General features: G+C 57.9%; 1 protein-coding gene across 2 annotated transcripts in view; it reads left to right on the forward strand.

The window, feature by feature from the left end:
* Positions 1 to 10,909, forward strand: part of LMX1B (LIM homeobox transcription factor 1 beta) — an 80,206-nt gene extending 69,297 nt beyond the window's left edge. The window contains exons 3-8 of one of the 2 annotated variants that reach the window (XM_029203413.1): positions 5,014 to 5,246; positions 7,514 to 7,695; positions 7,884 to 7,961; positions 8,104 to 8,170; positions 10,188 to 10,331; positions 10,674 to 10,909. In XM_029203413.1, the coding sequence (XP_029059246.1) occupies positions 5,014 to 5,246; positions 7,514 to 7,695; positions 7,884 to 7,961; positions 8,104 to 8,170; positions 10,188 to 10,331; positions 10,674 to 10,831 (862 nt within the window). In that variant the 3' untranslated portion in view covers positions 10,832 to 10,909. Of the gene's footprint in view, positions 1 to 5,013; positions 5,247 to 7,513; positions 7,696 to 7,883; positions 7,962 to 8,103; positions 8,171 to 10,187; positions 10,353 to 10,673 lie in introns of both variants that reach the window. The other variant, XM_029203412.1, reaches the window with a different exon arrangement.
* Positions 10,910 to 19,878: the final 8,969 nt, after the last annotated feature.

Raw genomic sequence — 19,878 nt, forward strand, 5'->3', positions numbered from 1 at the left:
GCCAATAAAAACTCAAAGGAGATGGAGACATGTTGTTGTAGCCTGGGACTCTTTACGGGAAGGACATCCCGAAAAAGGGAATTTCTTAAGCTGCAATCACAGATGATCCTGGGGGAGGGGGAGATGTTCAGTTTGGTTTAAGAAACTGGGTGCTGGGCTTATGCCAAGTAATAAGAACTCGGGGTGTTCAGAGCCGTGAGGGCAGACAGACGTGGGCATGATACTCAGAGCAAAGGGCCAGGGTAATTGATGAACAAAGAAACATTTGGATGCACAGAGCAGGGAGGGAGTATATGGTGATGCTGCCATGTGACCTTGAACCTGCCCTCTACATCTTCCTGTGCTCATCTGTGAAACGGAGACGGAAACATCTTTCTTTTAGGGTTCTGTGAGGACTTAATGGGGTGATGCAGTTAGATGTTAACTGAGCTCAATGATATTAATGAGACAGACAGAGAATTGAGCCAGGAGTGCTCTGTCCAGCCCAGGCCAGAGAGAAGCTAGAAGGATGGATCCAGAACCCAGGGTGGTCATGAGAAAGGGGAATGGTTGGGACCTGCATCAGGAAGGCTGCTCCCAGGGACCCCTGGGAGACCCCAGCGAGGATAATCAATGAAAGCATGTTGGACTCACGTGGAACAAGAGAAAGGCAGAAGCCAGCTCTTGTGGGATGCCTTCTTCACGCCAGCACAGGGCCGAGGGCTTCACATGCATTCAGCTCTCCCAACAACCCCATAGGTAGGTACCATCATTCTCATTTTACAGATGAAGAAATTGAGGCTCACTATCTTGAACAAAGTCACACAGGGAAAAGTTATGAAGCCAGAAGGGAACCCCAGGCTGCCTGCCTTAGCCTCCTGCCCTCCCCACAGCTCCCCTCCCAGGTGGTCCTGTCTCCCCAGGGCAGGTGGGTGAGGCTCCCACAGACCAGCTTCCCACAGACCAGCTTGGGGGTGGGGACTGACTTGCCCTGCCTCACGGGCTGAACAGGGCTATATTGGACGGTTCAGCATTCATTCAGCAAACATTCACTGCTCACCTTAGTGTGTACAGGGACTTAGGCTCAGCACTGAAGACACAGAGGTGACCACGGGGAAGGTGCACCTGGAAATACGTAAAGTGCAGTCGTCAGGAGAAGTATCTGAGACTGGAGAGGAGAAGGGGGCTTCCTGGAGGAAGGGATGCCCAAGCTAAATCCTTCATAAACAGATATTTGCCAGGCAGAGGCTGGGAGAAGGGGAATGGCGTTCTAGCTTGTAGTCACACCCTGAGGAGAAAAGGGTCGGCGGTTTACGTGAAAAATGGGGAGGGGCTTGTGTGGATTGCCAGCAAGCCTGTGTGTCTGTGTTACGGTCACGAAGCTGCCATCTAGATCTGGAGCTTCTGGATTGGGGGAGGAGCCAGGGCAGGGGAATTGGCACCGAGAGGGCAGGGCAGCTAGAGGGAAAGCCACAGGGAGCTCCCCCCACCCCTGGCCAGAGCTTCAGAGCTGCCCCACAGCACCCCATCGTCCCCTGACCCCGGGGCCTGCCCCATCCTGGCCTCCCAGCCCAAGTGTGGGAAGCAGCAACACACCCATCTGGAATTCCCAGGCCAGCTGGGGAGTGGGGACTGTTGTCCCTATCTTACAGATGAGGAAAATGAGGTTCAGACTTGCCCAGGGTCACAGAGCCGGTCAGGATGGAGAGCAGGACCAGGGCTCCAAATCCAGTGCCCTTGATGCTTTCCGGGCCTTTCACATCAGGCTCTGGAGCATCTCTGGGGCAGGAGGGGAAGGGAGGCGGGGTGGCCCGGAGCTTTTCAGCCTGAGCAACTCTACATCTCCGGTCATTATTTGCAGCTTCTGGGCAGCATTCACGGAGAGGCCTGCCCCAGCCCCCAGTCACTCCCTCTGTGCTCACAGCTTTATCCTGACAACTCACTGCATTTTCACACTGAGAAACAGGCAGTGTTGCTGAGCCCATTATACAGATAAGTGAGCTTAGAGAGAGGAAGTTACTTGCTCAGTCACAAACGAGCAAGTGGTGGAAACAGGCATTGAACCCGAGTCCATCTGATTCCAGTGCCACCCGCCTATAGCTGGGGCTGCTTCTCAATGGCTGGTTCCACCAATCCTTCATGGTGGGAGGGATCGAAGGAGGGAGTGGGGGGCTCGCAGAGAGGAGGGCACCCCGCTGGCACCCCAGCCCCTCCCACGCATGCAGTTGGTAGCTCTCACCCTGGCACGGTAGACAAAGGCAGCCCCATAATTGGGAGCGAGTATTTCATGCATCCCCCCCCCCCGATGTTTTATTGGGTGGAGAGATGCTTGGAGACCAAACGAATGGCACATTCTGTTTATAAAGTGTGCAGTTTGTTTTATTTCCCGAGTTTTTGCAATCTAGATAACAGATGATGCCCCGAGTGGCTGGCGCTGCCTCTGTAATGGCGGCACCGAGGCTTTGGAGAAGTATTAATAATAGATTGTGTTGATGAGTTTGGAGAAAGTAGCAATCGACCCCCTGCTGCCAAGGCATTAGCGGGGCTGTTCTGAACGAAGCCTGCATGGTGGCAGCGCCTGCAAATGCGGGTCACACATCCCTACCCCCCCCGCTGCCCCCTCCCACTGACTAAGAGGGCCTCCTCTCTGGGAACCGCCCAAGGTGTGCCAACCCAGCCTGGGGCCCTGGCCCTGACATGGTGACACAGAGATGCAGCCATTGCCTGTCCACCCATGGGCCACAGAGGCCAGGCTGCAGCCCTTAGTGGGGCCGCCAGGTCAGGAGGTAGAGTGTGGGGAGAGGGACAAGGAGGCAGTGAGAGGGGCAAGGCAGAAGTGTTCTCCATGTCAGAGCAGCAGGTTCTGCAAACCTGGCTCCTTCCCTAGCCCCTTGGCAGAGTTGGAGGGCCAGCCAGATTCCTAAGGGCCTCTGCTTAGGGTACATGGACAGTTGAGTGGGTTGCACCCTGAACAAAGGTCTCCAGCCAAAGGGCCAAATTGGAGCTGCATCCATCTCATATACCGTTGTGAAGGCATGCACTGTGTGGGCCAGTGGGGTCCTGTCTGCCTGAGCCTCTGCACGCCCCCAAGCCTTCACTCATGGCCTTTTCAAACACTGAGGCCTCCTTGAGGATCAGATGGACCTCTGTAGAACTGGGAGCTGACAGGGCCATGTGCCATCACTCTGTGGTACTCATTCATTGAATTAAATGCTCAGTATCATTGAATCCTGACAACAGCCCTTTGAGGGAGGTCCTGTTGACATCCCCATTTTATAGTAGAGGGAACTGAGGCCTGAGATAAGCATAGAGGATGCCACCTCCCCCAGACTGGGGCATCAAAGAAGGCTTCCCAGAGGAGGTGGCATTGGAGTTGGGCATTGCAGGATGAGTAGGAGTCTGCTGGGTAGACTAGAAGTGGGTGGCAGGGGTTGCTGGGGTGTCCCCAGTTTGAGTGCCCTGGCCAGTGCCAGGGCAGCAGGCAGAGCTCGGAATGGCCCTGCCCACTGCGTCCCACCAGCTCGCCGTGGGCGGTGCTGATGGCAGCCTCGGGAAGGGAGGCAGGCCGAAAGCCTCGCATTTATGGCCATTTCTGTTCCAGAACCGATTAGTAGAGAATTGCAGCTGTAATCTGTGCCTGTGATGGCGGGCCATAAAGAGGGATGGGATGTGCACAGTGCTCCCCAGGTGGCGCCCGCAGACGTGGCCTGGGGACGTGGGGAATGAAAAATGGTTTTAATTCCCTCCCAGCAGCAATAATTTGATTCTTCATAAATTTTTCCATCAAAGTGTTGTTCCCACAGAGCAGGGCACGTGACAGGGATCGGGGGCCGGGAGGAGCGGTCAGTAGGTGCAGGCAGAGGCGGGGCCCTGCTGCTCAGACTCTTTCTGCACACTCGCCAGAGTCACGAAGACCCCTGCCCCCACCCCCAGCTTTGTCTCCGGAGATGGAAGATGGATCCTCCCTGTCACGGAGGGACTGGATCAGGCCCGGGAACAGAGCCGGCTCCATCATTTACTACCCACGTGACCCTGAGCACGTGACTCTGCCTCCCAGCACCTCAGTTTCCTTATCTCTAAAATGGGATTAATATTTCCTGCCTCATAGAGTTGTTGCAAGGATGAAACGCATTTCTGCATGCAGAGCGCTTAGAAGAGCGGCTGGTACACCATACGTGCTCCGTGAATATCTGTTCACGGTGTAGATTCCTAAGCTAAGATGAGGGATAAGCAGGTGGTAGCCAAGGCAAGGCCCAGAACATGTTGAAGAGCCAAGGTGATGGTGCTCTGGAGAGACTGCAGGCTGTTCCATGGGGCCGAAGCCTCGGGGAGCAGAGGGGTCAGAGAATAGGCAGGACTGTGAAGGGCCTGAGTGCCAGACTCAGGAACTTGAAGGTTCTCCGGAGGGCACTAGGGAGCCATGGAAGAGTCTGGAGCAGGGAAGCAGCACGATCAGATGTGTGTTTTAGACAGATCCCTCTGGCTGTCATCCTGGAGGGTGAGTTGAAGGGTTGGAGAGGCCAGGAACCCAGGGAGGGCACTGGGGCAGCCCTCAGGCAGGAGAGGAGGGACCCAGGCTGGGTGATGGGCTGGGCAAGGCTGGGGATTGCTTGGATGTGGGGGAGAGAGGCAGGGGCAGAGAGGAGGAGAGCCGGTGCTAGAGTAAGGGTAGATGGGACCTGTGGGCTGCCTGGCCTTCCCCTCAGGGCAGGGGCCCACCTGGCTCCCAGGGAAGGCGGAGCCTGAACCTGCACTCTGCCCTCTAGTGGCCACTGTGTCTCTGAGCGGGAATGACCCTAAGCTGATGCTCCCAGGAGAAGGCACCTCCGGGCAGGTTGCCCAGTGCCCACCGTGAGGCCGCCAGGGCCCTGTGAGCCAAGGGGGTAGGGCTCCCACTGTCTGGCTCTGTGCCCAGGGAGGGCCTCTCCCACTTGGGCTGGAGGGTCAGCGTGGCGGGAGGAAGAGGTGCTTCGTGGGCAGCGCCTCTGGGAGGGACCACTGAGCCCAGCCAATGCGCCCACTCTGCACCTGCAGGCTCTTCGCAGCCAAGTGCAGCGGCTGCATGGAGAAGATCGCCCCCACTGAGTTTGTGATGCGGGCGCTGGAGTGCGTGTACCACCTGGGCTGCTTCTGCTGCTGCGTGTGTGAGCGGCAGCTACGCAAGGGCGACGAGTTTGTGCTCAAGGAGGGCCAGCTACTGTGCAAAGGTGACTACGAGAAGGAGAAGGACCTGCTCAGCTCCGTGAGCCCCGACGAGTCCGACTCCGGTGAGCTGCGCCTGGAGCTGGGGCAGGTGGTGGGGAGAGCCGCCCCTGCAGAAGCCCGCTCGTGACCCCAGGACCTGCACTATATACAGACACTGCACCCACATCCGATACGCACGCGCACTGATGGGTTCAGTACACACGTGCACATGTGGGGTGCACACAGACACGTGTGCACAGCCTCACAGGCGCACGAATGTACCTGGACACTATCACACAGGTGTAGGTGCATGTGATCACAGATGCACACACACAAGCACATAAAATGCATGTGTGGATACCCATGTCCAGGAGTGTAAATACATAGACACATGTCCATGTGTAGACATGTGCTTACATGCCCAAGCATGCAGAAGCCCACACCCATGTAAACATGTGCACGCACGCCCCAGCACACTCACGCAGTCAACACCTATGCGTGTGGCTGCACACGTTCATCCACGTGCTTACATGTACTGTAGCTTGCACACACATGCTGCCACACCCCCTGCTCTCTGGCCCACCACCCTCCCCCTGCTCTTATCCTTGCTGTGGCCCCCCCACCCCGACAGCACAGCATCCCAGGGTCTCTCCCAGCACCGGGCCTGCAGGCTGCAGGTGTCTGATCTGATGCAGCCTTTCTGCATCGCCCCCCAGAGCCTTCAGCAGTGGGGAGCAGCAGCCCCAAGCTATTCCCTTTTTTCCCCGCTGCATGGGGAGACTGGGGCCCTCGGTGGTGGAGGGAGAGACTCCATTTCCCGGGGTGAAGCCTCCCCTCTACCCTGCTCCAGCCCCCAAAAGACTTTACCAGTTTGGAGCCCTCCTGGCAGGAAGGGCAGGGCCAGCTGGGAACAAGTCTTAAGGAGGGAAAAGTCAGGGAGCAGGCTGGCACCTTGTCATTCCTGGGGGTGGCAAAGATGGACTGGAGCAGGGGGCGTGGGGAGGAGGCGCCCTGATCTGCCGGGCCTTGTGGGGAACCTGGAGCCCATGGTCACAGGACCTGCCCACACGAAGGAGTGCTGTCCCTGCCAGAGCTTTTGGAGGAGGTGTGAGCTCCCACCACCTGTACCTCTGTCCATCCCTGGGCAGGGCACCACGGCGGCCAGGCTGCCTGGGCTCCTGTGGGAGAGCAGAGGCCAGCCAGGTGCCATTGGCACGTTCACACCAGGCCTAGGGAGGGGTTCTCGGAGGGAGGTCCCCTCCACAGGGGCTCATGCTCAGAGGAAGATGGTCTAGGAGAAGGGAGACCAGTTCAGACTCGGGGTCAGCAGGAGGCATGGGGGGTGGGAAGGATGCTCTGCTATCTGTCTGGGGCTGGCATCTCTGAGACCCACAACTCGGGCATGGAAGTGGGTGTGGGTGTGCCTCCGGGTGAATACACACGCTTCTGCATGCAGGTGTGTGTGTCTGTTCCGATGTGTACATGTCTGTATGTCCCTGCCTGTGAGCATGCACCTCTATGTGTGTGTGTGTACGTGTGCACATGTCATGGTCACAAGTACTCCTGTGTGAGAACGTCTGGAGTGTGTGTCTTTGCCCATCAATTCTTAGTCCCTGGAAGCTCCAAGGAAGCAGGCTCCTGGTAGCCTCCTCTCTGGGCCGTGAAGCCCAGCTAGTGCTGGGCTAGTGCCGTGGGAACGGGTTTTCCCAAAGGTTGACATGCTGGGCTGGGGTTTCCCGGGCACCGGAGGCCAGCAGGACAAGGTGGGTCCCAGGCAAGATGGGTCAGGGGAAGCCCAGGGCCAGAATGAACACAGATGCCAGCATCTCTCCTCAGGTGGGCCATGGGCCTGATGAGGACAGCAGATGGGCCACAAGTGAGCATCCTATGCTCCCTTCAGTGTGTCCAGCCACATGTGTACACCTGCGTGCTTCTGCAGTGCCCATACCTGTCCCCACGTGGGCCTGTATCTCTACCATTCTGAACGTGTACGCATCTGAGTGTGCAATGCACGCGTGCTTGTGTGTCTCTGCTTGCTCACCAGGGTGCCTTCCTGTGTGTGTCTGCCTGTGTGTTGTCAGCAGAGCAGGTCTGGGGGCCTCGGTTCAGGTCTCCCTGGGGGTCCAAGATAAGAAAGTGAGGAGTGTGTGCTGAGGAAGGGGACACACAGGGCCTGGATGGGAGATGAGAGACTAGATAGGCAGGGCCTATGGGTCAGGGGAAGGGGGTGGTCTTTACCCCGAGGGCTCTGGGGAGTCGTGGCAGGTGTTAGCAGGAGGTGATGGGATCCCATCAGGTAGCAAGTTGCCTGAGGATACAAGGCTGACAGGCTGGGGTGTGTCCCCCACAGTGAAGAGCGAGGACGAAGATGGGGACATGAAGCCGGCCAAGGGACAGGGCAGCCAGAGTAAGGGCAGTGGGGACGACGGGAAGGACCCGCGGAGGCCCAAACGACCCCGGACCATCCTCACGACGCAGCAGCGAAGAGCCTTCAAGGCCTCCTTTGAGGTCTCCTCCAAGCCCTGCCGGAAGGTGAGGGGCGCCTGGGGTGGGGTGGAGGCTGACAGCCCCGAACGCGCTGCCTTTCCAGACACCACCCCTTCTGCTCCTGCTGGGGGCTGGGCGTCCCTCCCCCTCCCCACCCATCCCCCCAAACCTGCTGCCTCCCAGCTGCTGCCCCACCCCCCCCAGGCCTGACCCGTCTCCTTCTCTATGGGCAGGTCCGAGAGACGCTGGCGGCAGAGACGGGCCTCAGTGTGCGTGTGGTCCAGGTCTGGTTTCAGAACCAAAGAGCAAAGGTGAGTACAGGCACCTGCCACCCCACTGGACAGGGGTGGGATGGGGAGGGGGTGCAGGCAGAAGACCAGGGGCCTGATGAGGGTGGCGTGGGAATGAAGGGGGGCTGGAGGCGGAGACTGGCACACACTGTGTCTCCTGCAGATGAAGAAGCTGGCACGGCGGCACCAGCAGCAACAGGAGCAGCAGAACTCCCAGCGGCTGGGCCAAGGTGAGCAGGGCGGCCCGGGGTGGGGCTCAGTCTCTGTAACTAGACTCCCAAGAAACCTCCCGCCAAGGTGATCAGAGCTCAGGGAGCTGCTGCCTTGGAACCTGCTGAGATCAGTAAAGGAGACAGGCAGTGGGGGCCGTGGGACACAGGAGGAGAGATGGCAGGGTGGGCGGCCCAGAGGGGTGGCAGAATTTCCATATTCAAAACAGCGACGCGGTGTGCCAGGCACTGTTCTCACCGTTCCACACGCTCCGTCTCACTTAATTCTCACAGATCCCTGAGAGGAAGGGCATCGTTACATCCCATCTCACAGATGAGGAGACTGAGGCTCAGGGAGACTAAGGGACTTGTCGGGATCACTCAGCTAGTAAGGGGCACAGCCAGGCTTCAGTCCGGAGTGTAGGGCTTCTGAGCCTGTGCTCTTAACATGACCACACACCCTACTGCCCACAGTAGAGTTCAGCATTAGTCTCCAGAGAAAGTCTCCAGAGAAAGTCTGAAGGTGTTGAGGAGTCCAGCGTGGACTGGGCTTTGCCCAGATGCTGTTTCCACAACTTGGGCTGGGGCTGGCCTCCCCGGCCCCATGGGGACATGGAGCCTTCTAGGTCTTGAAGGGAGGGCACTGGGAGCTCCCTGAGCCTGCCAAACTGGGGAAGGGGCCTCAGCTGCCTGCTCCCAGGTGAGCCGGTGTCTCTGAGGCAGATGCCAAGGGATTGATGGGCAGCCCCTCTACTCAGAACTCTGGGGCCAGACCAGTGTCCCAGGCTGGACCTTGGGCTTCAAGGCCATGGCCTCAGAGCCCAGCTCTTCCTGTCTTCTCTCTCTGCCCCCCTCTCCCGAGATGGCCCAGCCTTCTGGGGCTGCAGCCACGGCTTCAGGTCTCCCAGCCTGCTCCCAAGCTGTGTCTCACTCTCCGGTGTTCCCAGCTGCCCCCTGGATGCAGCCTCCCCAGGAATGTTCCACGGTCCCCTCGAGCTCATCACAGCCCATACTGCACTTCATACCACTGCCCCTGCTGCCACATGCACAAAACACCCCCTACAGCTCCCCTACCCCGTCTCAGCAAATGGCACTACCACCCACCCAGTACCCACACCAGGAACCCAGGAGTCACCTCCCCCTTCCTGTCCTACACGTACTGCATCTGCTCAGTCACCAAATCACGCAGTGGTTTCTTGTCCCATGTCCCTCATGCCCCTCTTAGTCTTTCCCACATCTGCATTAATACAGACCCCAACCCCTCCCAATGGTCTCCTCCTCTGGCCTCCACCCTCCCAGCCTTTCTCCACAGTCGCTCCACAGCTAAGACCCTCCACTGGCTTCCTACAGCCTCAGGGGAGCCCCCACTCAGCTCGGGTCCCCAAGGAACCATCTCTCTCCCCAGGCACAACCTTCTCTTGTCCTCACACTCCATCCCCATGGACTGGGCTCCTTGCTCCCACAGGGCAGTTTCTCTCTTCTCTGCCTTTGCTGCCCTTCAGCCTGGCATGCCTGCCCCCTGCTCGGCTGGTTGAACCTCTGCTGGTTGTTTAAGTCGCATGGAGGTGGTGGGCCCCTTCCTCCAGGAAGCCTTCCTTCCCTGAGCCTTGTTGGCCGGGGTGCGGGCTCCACCTTGATGCTCCCAGATGCAGGGCACTCACTGCACCCATATGTTGTCGAATCAGTACTGGCTGCTCACTGGAAGCCTCTGTCTTCCCCAGGCTGGGAGCTCCTGGAGGGCAGGGCTGTAGGAGGAAGGGAGGAGGTGGGGAGGGAGGGCTGTTTCTGGAAGAGACGCTGGACTGTGTGTCTGGGGAAGGTTGGTGGGCTGGGGGGTCAGATATGTAGGCTCAGTGACCCTAGAAGGCCACAGGCAACCTCAGCAGGGGCAGGGCTGGGAAGGAGGAGGTCAGAGAGACCAGTGGGCAGCCTGGACTCGGGGGTCGTGAGGGAGGTCATGGGACTCCTGGGGTACATCTGTGAGGTCTCCAGGACAGGGCAGGCAGGGCCAGTCAGTGAGGGCGTGCTCTGTCCCCAGAGGTCCTGTCGAGTCGCATGGAGGGCATGATGGCCTCCTACACGCCGCTGGCCCCGCCGCAGCAGCAGATCGTGGCCATGGAGCAGAGCCCCTACGGCAGCAGCGACCCCTTCCAGCAGGGCCTCACGCCGCCCCAAATGCCAGGTGACCACATGAACCCCTATGGTAAGCTGCCCGACCCCCTGCTGCCCCAGCACGGCCCCTGCCCCCTGCCTGACCTGGCAGGCCTGGGGCCGAAAAAGCCACCTCCCGCCCCAGGGCGCCCCCCGCCACCGGCAGCCCCTTCCAACACAGCCCACCTGCCTCCTCCTGACCAGAAAGGGGCACCCTGGAGACCTCACCCACAGCCCCCAACCCCTCTGGTCGGGCACCGTTGGCAGGTCATCCTGTCCGTCCCTCACCTCCAGCCACACTGCCTGTAGGGCCAACAGGGCCCCCAGGAGCCCCAGCCTGTACCCCGGTGCTGACACCGCCTCTGCCCCCCAGGGAACGACTCCATCTTCCACGACATCGACAGTGATACCTCCTTAACCAGCCTCAGTGACTGCTTCCTCGGCTCCTCGGATGTGGGCTCCCTGCAGGCCCGCGTGGGGAATCCCATCGACAGGCTCTACTCCATGCAGAGTTCCTACTTCGCCTCCTGAGAGCCAGCCGTGCCGCACGGACGCTTGGGCAAGGGCCCTGGGGTGGGACTGCAGGCCGCAGAGGCTGCCCCGCCACCCGCACAGACTCCACAGACAGCCATACGGTGCCCTCCCCTCGGCCAACTGGGCCTGGCTAAAGTGCCCACTGGGCACAGCCAGACAGGCAGACGGGCACAGCCTGGGCAGGGGCTGTGTCCTGCCCACAGAAACTGTCACCCCCAGGGACCCAGAGCTCTCGGACAGCCACTCATCTCCCAGCCCCACCTCGGCCTCCATCGCCTCCTTCCCCCTCCCCATCTCTTTTATGGGAAGCTTAAATTCTCTCTATTTTTTTAAATGTCCTCTCTCTGTCCAGGCCACCTCCATGGCATGGGCCTAGATCGAGGCAGGGCCCCCGTGCATGCCCCCAGACGATGGTGGGTGTGAGACGCGTGTGTACCTGTGCCCTGCACTGTGCCCACCTCCCCCGCCTCTGAGGGCAGGCCCGCCAACCTAGGATCACCCCTTCCAGCTGGAGCCTGGAGCAGGAGTAGGGAAGAGCCTGGCAGGTGGGCCAAGCCCACCACAGCTCTGCCCTGAGGGGCAATCCTGGCGGGACCAGGGACGGGTAGGTTGAGCCCAGGCTGACTCAAAGGGATGGAGACATACATGCAAACGCACACACTTAAAGGCACACCCATGCGGAAATGCACACAGATACATAGACGTGCTGAAAGAGACAGGCCTCTGCGGGTCAGCCCTGCCCTGCCCCGTCAGGAAGCGGGAAGCGGCCAGACAGGGGCAGGGAGCCCCTCTGATAGCAATAGGAGGGGAGGGAGGAAGTGAGGAGGATAAGGTGAGCTTGAAGCACGTGGACACAGATGTGTCTTAGCTTCTGTCCAGACGGGGGCTGCCTGGGCAGAGACAGAGGCCGCAGAACCAGGTAGAATCAGACCAAATGGCAGAACCTCCAGGCGGAAAAGCATCTCAAAAGTCACCCACTTGGCACTCCATAGGATGTTTGGTTCCTGCCCAAGCCACTTCTGCCTCTCCTCGCAACCTCCAGTGACTTCATCGGGCCCCAAGTCAGCTGCCTTTTCTGCTGATTTCACCTCTGCTCTATTCAGCCCTGAGTCCTCGCTTCTCAAAGCCAGGCTTTTCCAGCTTCTCCAGCTCTTCCTTTTAAACTGTACCGCCCAGCCTGGCTCCAGCTTTCCCTCTGAAGGTATGGAACAGATATAACCCAGTCTTCCCACTGTCATCAGCCAGCCAAAGTGAGCAGGTCAATCACCTCCCCCACTTTAGGCACCCTGCCTCTGTTAATGTGGCCTGAGACCCAGTGAATGGTTTAGGGCACATAACCTTGGAAACTCACCCTGCCCTTTTGTATGTAACCAGAGCCCCTGACCCTGACACATGTGTGACAGCTAAGCCACAACTCTCTTCTCTGTGTGTGTGGAGGGGGCACTTATCGGTCCCTGGAGAGCCAGTGAAGGACCTTGACTTTTCTCTTGTACGTTTCCTCTTATTTGATTCATTCCAGCCTGTGGAGTTTTTCTGCACCCCAACTCTGTGACCACTGGTTTGTTCTCCCTCCTCAGCACATCTGCCGATATAAGGAGTCGGCCCTGTGTGTCTCACCTAAGGCATGTGGACCATTTTGTCAAACGCCCTGCTAGGAGCCAGATATACTGTATCAACCTCTGCCCCCAATGTACCCAACTACTAACCCTGTCAAGAGAGGAAGTGAGGCCAGGCTGATGGGCCCTGTTCTCAGTGACCCCTTGCTGGCCCCTGGAGGCCACTGTGTCCTCAGCCAGTGCTCATGGCTCTGCTTTCCATTCTAACACTGAGCCCTAGGCTGCAGAAGTTTGCCTGGTCCAGCCTTTGAGCTGATGGGATGACGGGTGTCTCTCCACCCATCTGGAGAAGGGCCCCTCTGTCTGGCCCTTCCTGGAATCCTCAAAGTTCACCAACATCCTCTGTGGTTTTGCTTCTCTGTCCTCTGGGGAGACCTCAGTCCCTCCAGAGCATCCTAGGCCAACCTCCCTGCCCCTCCTGGGCTTCTGCACACACGTCTTGCCACACTCTTCACCATGGCAGAGCTGGCAGAGCTGAAATGCGGCTCAGAGTCAGCCCTCAGGCCCCAGCAGCCAGCCTGGCCCTTCTGGGCTCTTCTTGTTCTACACAGAACTTGCACACGGTCTTAGTTGATGTCCTGAGTCCTTCTGCAGTCTCAGCCCACCTAGGTTCTGTGCCATCTCTTGGTCCTGGGTCACCACTTGTCCCTTAGGCAGCCACTCTGGTTTCTTGAGAGATGGTCCCCTTTCTCCTCTTATGCCCACACAGTCAAATCATGCCAGGGGCACTGGGGCAGGTCCAGGGGTAGATGTTCTCCCCCACCAGTAGGCCTGGCCCTTCTCTCCCAGACTCTTTAAGTTGGAAGGAACCTCAGGAATGGGTCAACTAGTCCACCCCTTATTCTGCAGCTGGAAAATGTGGGCCAGGAGAGGGGCAGGGACAAGGCCTCTCTCAACTAGTCAGGGACAGAGCTGGAGCAGAGAATAGGGACACCACGCCAGCTTCTCATCCTCTGTGTCTAGTGAACGACCTCCAGGTCGGAGCATGACTTGTCTTGGTAAAATTGCCATTCTGGGGCCTCATAAACCCCAACTCCAGCCTGGGCTCTGCCTCTACCATTACACTGCTCCCTGCCAGGAGCTGGTATAGGACACCCATGCTAATGACCCACAGATTGTCAAAGCAAGAGGGACCTCAGCCCGTCGTGCCAAAGATGCCCCATCAGCTAGTTTAGGTAGCACCTTTGCTGTACTGCAGCTCGCTGCCCCCGGGCCCTGACGCCCACTCTGCCCAGCCCTGGACTAGATGTGGGGATACAGATGCACAAGATGTAGGCCCCCCCGCCTTGAGGGGCTCTCTCCTAGGAGGAGAGGCATACACATTCCACCCCAAGCCTGTCTGGACATTGTTGGGGACCCATTTCTCAGATGAGGAACCTGAGGCTCAGAGAAGGTCACCCAGCAGAAGCACACAGAACCAAGCAGGCTTGCTGGGGTCTGGGGCTAGCTGAGATGGCCAGGCTCTTCCCACTTCGCATAGGAAGTGCAGCCTTGACCTCAGGTGGAGGGCGTGCGTAGCCAGGACCACTCCCGCCCCTGCCGTGATATGGGATCACCATCACATGGTGCCTGGGTGGGAAGCCCAAGGGAAGGGGGAGGTAGCAGTCTGGTCTCTGGAGGAAGAAGGAGAAAGTAAGAGGTGGGGAGGGGGAGTGCTGGAGAAAAGGCGAGTCCTGTTTCCTTTTGGGGAAGTTGAGGCTCAGAGAGAGGAAGGAATATGCCCCAGGTAACACAGCGAGTGTTACCACCTACCCCGTGGAGCCTTCCAGGGAGGCCACACAGAGGGACGCTGTGGTTCTAAGAGTCAGACCGCGGGCTCAGCAGAGCCCATAGAGAAGGGGCCAGTGCCAGTGGGCTGGGCATCTTGGGAGGCTTCCTGGAGAGGATGAGGTAGGGCCGTAGCTGTGAGGCTTGGGGGAAGGAGAAGTGGCTGACCCCTGCCTGGGCCCAGCCTGAGCTCTGGGCACCACCTGGGGTGAGAATCTCATCTCCCATGTGGGAGAACCTGCAGCTCTGGGCTCACTCTGCCACACGGGGAAGGGGGTCCACGCTCACAGGCACGCACACAGACACACTCACACCCAGACACACATGAAGGCTCACAGACCCACACTTGTAGACATGCCGCCTGGGGGCCAGGGGAGCAGGAGGGACCCTCCAACGTTTGGCCCTTGGACGGTGCCATTTCCAATGGGCGTCTCTGCTGTGCCCCCGCCCCCTCCAGGGTCCCGGGGGAGCTCAGCCCAGCCAGGTGTGGGGACCGGGCCACCAGCCACTGCTGTTCTCCTTGTACAGACTCTCACTGTCCACCCGCCATCCCCAGACACATTTTATTTAATAACTTGTCATTGTTAAATTATTTATTAGCGTTTACATCACCACCCCACCCTGCCCTCCACTCTCACCTTCTGCCTCTTCCCACAAAAGCAGAAAATGGAAACAAAAAAAAGATGAGACATCAGTATATTTGTAAATAAACCAACCTGTACACGCCTGTGGTGCCTCTCCTTGGGGGGAGGCTGTGCGGGGCCTGAGCCAGTCCTGCATGAGATGTCAGCAGATTTCTCAATGGGCACCAGGGACAGCAGGTCAGGAAGGGAGAGCCTGGGGTCCCTGGTCTAGCCGAACACATTCCCTTGTCCCATCCCATAACTGTCATCTCCCCAACCTTGTCCTATCCCAACCCCGACCCATCTCCATCCTTGAAACAAATGCATCCCTCCCATCCCATTCCATCCCTTTCCCCAACACAATCATTCATTCACCCAACCAATATGAAGGGCCCCTTAAGTGCCAGCCACTAGGCTGAGAACTGGGGCTTGGTTCCTGCCTCAGGGAGGTAGACAGTGTGATGTGAACTCAGTTGAGGTACAGTGCAGCCTTGTTATAGGAGTACCCAACCTCATCTGGAGGGGCGGAGCATCATGGAAGGCTTCCTGGAAGCAGCTACATATTAAGCTGAGATGGGAAGTTAGCCCGCATGGGGGCACTGAATGGGGAGGAGTGTCTGCGAGCGCTCCAGGCTTGTGCAAAAACTCAGGGGCTGGCAAAATCTTGTGAGTCTCTTGAACTGCAAGAATAGCTAAGTTTGGGGCTGGGGGAGAAGCAGTGAGGCTGGAGGCAAGGCCAGACCATCCAGGGTCCTGATGCTGAGTGGAGAATAGATCCAATTAGGTCAGATGGACTGGAGACTGGGGTCAACTCGGTCACCTAGGTGACAGATGACTATGGCTTTGACTAGGGTGGTAAAATTGGGGAGAAAGAAGGGGGCAGATCCCGGAGATACTGGTGAGAGGTGAGTCAGGGCACCTGGATCACTGTGATGGGGTTGCTGGAGCACTCTGATCTGGGGCACGTGGAGCTGAGGGTCTCTGGGGCACCCAAGAGGTGTCCTGGACAGGGCTGAGCCTCAGAAGGACCAGATCTGAGTATCCAGGTGTTCAACAACCAGGTGGATGGTCACTGAGGCACATGGTGGGCGAGCTCACCCAGGGGAATGTGACAGGGAGAATGAAGCTGAGGTCAAATCCTGAGGAATCCTGAGGACTCGGGGCTGGACATGGCCCTGGGATCCAGGGGAGATGGGGGTGGGGGTGGGGCGGGGGGGGTGGAGATGGCAGAGACTCAAGGAATGTGGTTCTCAAAGTATGTTCCTTGAGGTCTCAAGTTTCCTCAGAGTACCTTGGGGAGTATCAGTGTGTGTGCGTGCGTGCCCATGTGTCTATGGAAATAGCTCTGTGGGTCAGTATGCCTGGGTAGATTGTGTAGGAAGCTGGGAGTCTGCACGTATTGGTTTATGGTGTGCAGCTGGCTGTCTAGATCTATGTATGGAGTTGGGTGTCTCAGACTTGTGTCCATGTGTCAGTGAAGACGTTTGCACAACCACACCTGGGTGTATCATTGCACATAACTGCCTGGTTGTGCATCAGGGGCACCAGCGCCCCTGGGGGCAGCTCCACCCCACTCTCTCCTGCAGCCTCGGGTGACTCCCAGCCCCAGGGGCTTCTGGGTGAGGCCCTTCCATTCATCGCTTTCTTTGCACCCCACACACCCCCGAGAGGCAGATGTCAAGGTCCCATGCTTCAGAAGCGAAACCCAAGGCTCAGAAGGAGGAAATGACCAGTTCAATATGACAAAGCCAACAAGAGGCAGAAGAACCAGGGCTCAAAACCAGGTTTAGCTGTAAACCCATGGCCTCAACACCACCTCGGATGCCTCCCTAAGCCCACACTCTCTGGCCCTGCAACCTGGTCCTTCAAGGTCAGACCCAGGGACCTAGGGAGCAAGGAAACTCTCTCCTACCTTCAGAGTGGCCTCACTGAGGCTCAGAGAAATTAAGTCACTTGGCCTAGACTGCACAGCACAGAGGCAGGACTAAGCTGGGTCCTCCAACCAAGCCCCAGGCCTAGGCTTCTGAGAGAGGAGACTCCCAGCTCAAACCCCCCACCCCACTCCCAGCAGTGGGCTGCCAGCTCTCTTGCCGACAAAATTCTGTCACTAAAAAATGTTTGGGGGGGTGGAGGGGAGGGGCTGTGCTAATCCATTGCTCCCCTCTCTCCTGTCTGTCTTCTCCCCACAGCCCAGAAAGTGAAGTCAGGGGAGGGGGAGGAAATGTAGGCCGAGTATGGAGACAAGAGAGGGTGTGGGAGAAGGTCTCCCTCCAGGCCCCTCTTTCCAGAGGACCAATAGTAGCCAAGTCCCTGCCACTGCCAGTCACAGACTTTAGCTCACTGACCCTCACAACAACTAAGAACAGCTATTATCCCATTGCAAAGATGAGAAAACTGAGGCTTGGAGAGAAGTATCTTGCTCCAGGGTGATTCCTCCCAGGAACCTGGGGTTGGAGAGGGTCTAGACCACGGTTCTGTGGGAGTTGAGAAGAGGGCTGGTCCCAGGAGAGGAACACGACTCTGAGCCCGCCCTACGAAACTTGTCTTCGAGGGTCTGAGGCCCGGCCCGGTCCTGCCTCTGGAGTTCACCACTGCTGCCTTCCCTGAGAAAACTGCGGGCTGTGAGGCTGGATTGGAGAAGGTGAGGTCTCTGCAGCAGCTACGTGGAATGCCAATCCACCTGACAGATGTGCGGTTGGATGGGCAGTCCAACAGGCATTAGGAGGATGGTCTGAAGGAGGGTGGCTGCATACAGCCCTGCAGTCCCCCACCGTGATGAGAGGGGCACCCCCTGGGCTCAGGCAATGCAGTTGGCCTGCTCGCCCATGGCTGACCTGCCGGAAGGTTCGACGGGCACTGAGGCAGAGAATTAGGTAGCTGAGGGGTTCCACTCATTGCCTCTGGGAGCAGCCTTCAGGGATGCTCACCGTGCACCCCACGCTGTGCTAAGCCTTGCATATCTCGTTCCACTTTCTCCTCGAAGCCCCATGGGGCGAAAACAATTGTGATGTCCACTTGACAGTGAAGACTCTGCTCTCTGTTGTTCCTCCTGTCCTGCTGGCCAGGGCTGCTCTGCCTCAGATGCCCCCTGTTGGCCTCTGAGTGTCCCAGACCCCACGCCAGGCAGACCTTGACCCTGGGCACTGACGGATGGACAGGGGGCTCTATTATGGCTTTGACTGCAGGGCAACCCCTGGGGCTTGACTGGAGAATGGAGACGGCCCCCGGATTGCTCATCCCTTTTGGTCTTCATCCCTTGCATGGCAGACCCTCCTAGGACCCTGCCCGCCTGGGAAGAGCTAAGAAGGAGCTGCGAGACAAGCACAAAGGACCCAAAGCTGGGGGAGGGGGTTCGTCAGCTGTGCCTGGGAAATCAGGGGAAGCCTCCTGGAGGAGGGAACAGCCAGAACAAGTGCTCAGAGGTTGGAGACTCAGAGGACCAGGGAGGCGGGGCACACCCAGGTTAAATTCAGGGTCCAAAGGCCAGAGACAGCAGGAGGTGAGATGCCCACACTGGGCATGCCAGGGGTCAGTCAGGCCCTTGGCAGTGACAGGACAACTGACACATCCCATACTCTGATTTAGCTGAGAATAAAGTGAGCACACTGTGAGATTTTGAGTAATAGAGAGGAGTATATGTAAAGTACCTATTTGTGGCCTAAAGAGGAATAATAAAAACCAAAAACCTCTGTATCCGCTCCCTAGGTTACAAAAATGTACCAAAAACGTACATTTTCAATTCCTTGGAGCCCTTGATGTGCCCCACCATGGTCCCAGAAGCCCGTTTCTTCATTTGAAAAACTCTGATTCAAATCGGAGCCAAATCTGCAACGAAGTGAAGTGCAGGAAGTTCTCAGCACAGAATCAAGCAAGAACGGGCCCAGTGCATCTCCTGTCTGCACGGAACATCCAGGCGCCTTTCTGTGTGCAGCACCCCACTTTCACTCCTTACCTCCCTTGGGGCGCTTTGCTATTAAATCCCCAACACAGACCAGAAGCTAGTTTGAATTTTGCTTCTGAACCTGCAGTCACCCATCAGGCCACGAGGTGGCCACCGGGAGTCAGGCAGGTGACAGCTGAAGCATCAGTTAGGCTCAAGAAACAATGCAGAGATGGGGCAGGCTTCAGATCATGGCCAGAGAAGGAAGGAGGGAAGAAACTCTCCTTCTGGGAGGCTTCTGTGTACCAGGCCCTGTGTGAGCGCTTTACAAGGATGATACCATGCATTCCTCGGCATTCCCATCTTACAGAACAGAAAAGTAGGCTCAGAGATGTTAAGGAACCTTCCCGAGGCCACACAGCTAGGAAATGGCAAAGTTGCGATTTGAACCAGAGCTGGGGCAGTGACAGAGACAAAGCGGGAGGAAAACAAGGGGAGGTGGGAGGGGGGAAATAGCAGCCTTTTCTTGAGCCCTTGCTTCAGCGACTTCCAGCCTTGTCTGTCCGTCTCACTGATTCCTCACACTCACCTATGAGGCAGTTACTGGCACTACCTCCATTTTACTGATAAGGAAACTGAGGCTCAGGGAGTCTTCGTATCCTCAGTGCCCTAGCTCCTGGGGAATCAACTCTCCCTGAGCCCAGAGGGAGGAGCGCAGGGGTGAATAGAGGACTGCAAGGCACCCCCCACAGTCCCGCCTGGCCCCTTCTCCTCCACCTCTCCTTCAGTACCCAGAGAAGCCTCGTTCCCCAGGCACATAAAGGGGGGCTCCCTCACCAGTGCAAGATCCAGCTCCACCCTCAGTGTGTGCTGGTCCTTGTGGATGCTTCCATAACAGGGGATGCAGGTCACAGTTGGGAGCCCCAGATTCAAGGGTCAGTATTTCATTCTGATCATTTCAATCCCTGGGGCCTACCAATGGGGGGCAACTGATCTGGTGGGGGCCTGGGGCTCTGAGGGTATCCCATCCCATCAAGCTTCAGAGAATGGGGTAAGTGCAATGATGTCAAGTTCCAGTCCCAGCTCTGCCAACTGCCGGCCATGTGACCTTGGGCAAGTCACTTAACCACTCCAAGCCTTGGTTTCTTTGTAAACAGA

This window comes from Monodon monoceros, unplaced genomic scaffold (genome assembly GCF_005190385.1).
Source record: "Monodon monoceros isolate NGI ecotype Baffin Bay Population unplaced genomic scaffold, NGI_Narwhal_1 Super_Scaffold_5, whole genome shotgun sequence".
NCBI classification, from domain to species: domain Eukaryota; kingdom Metazoa; phylum Chordata; class Mammalia; order Artiodactyla; family Monodontidae; genus Monodon; species Monodon monoceros.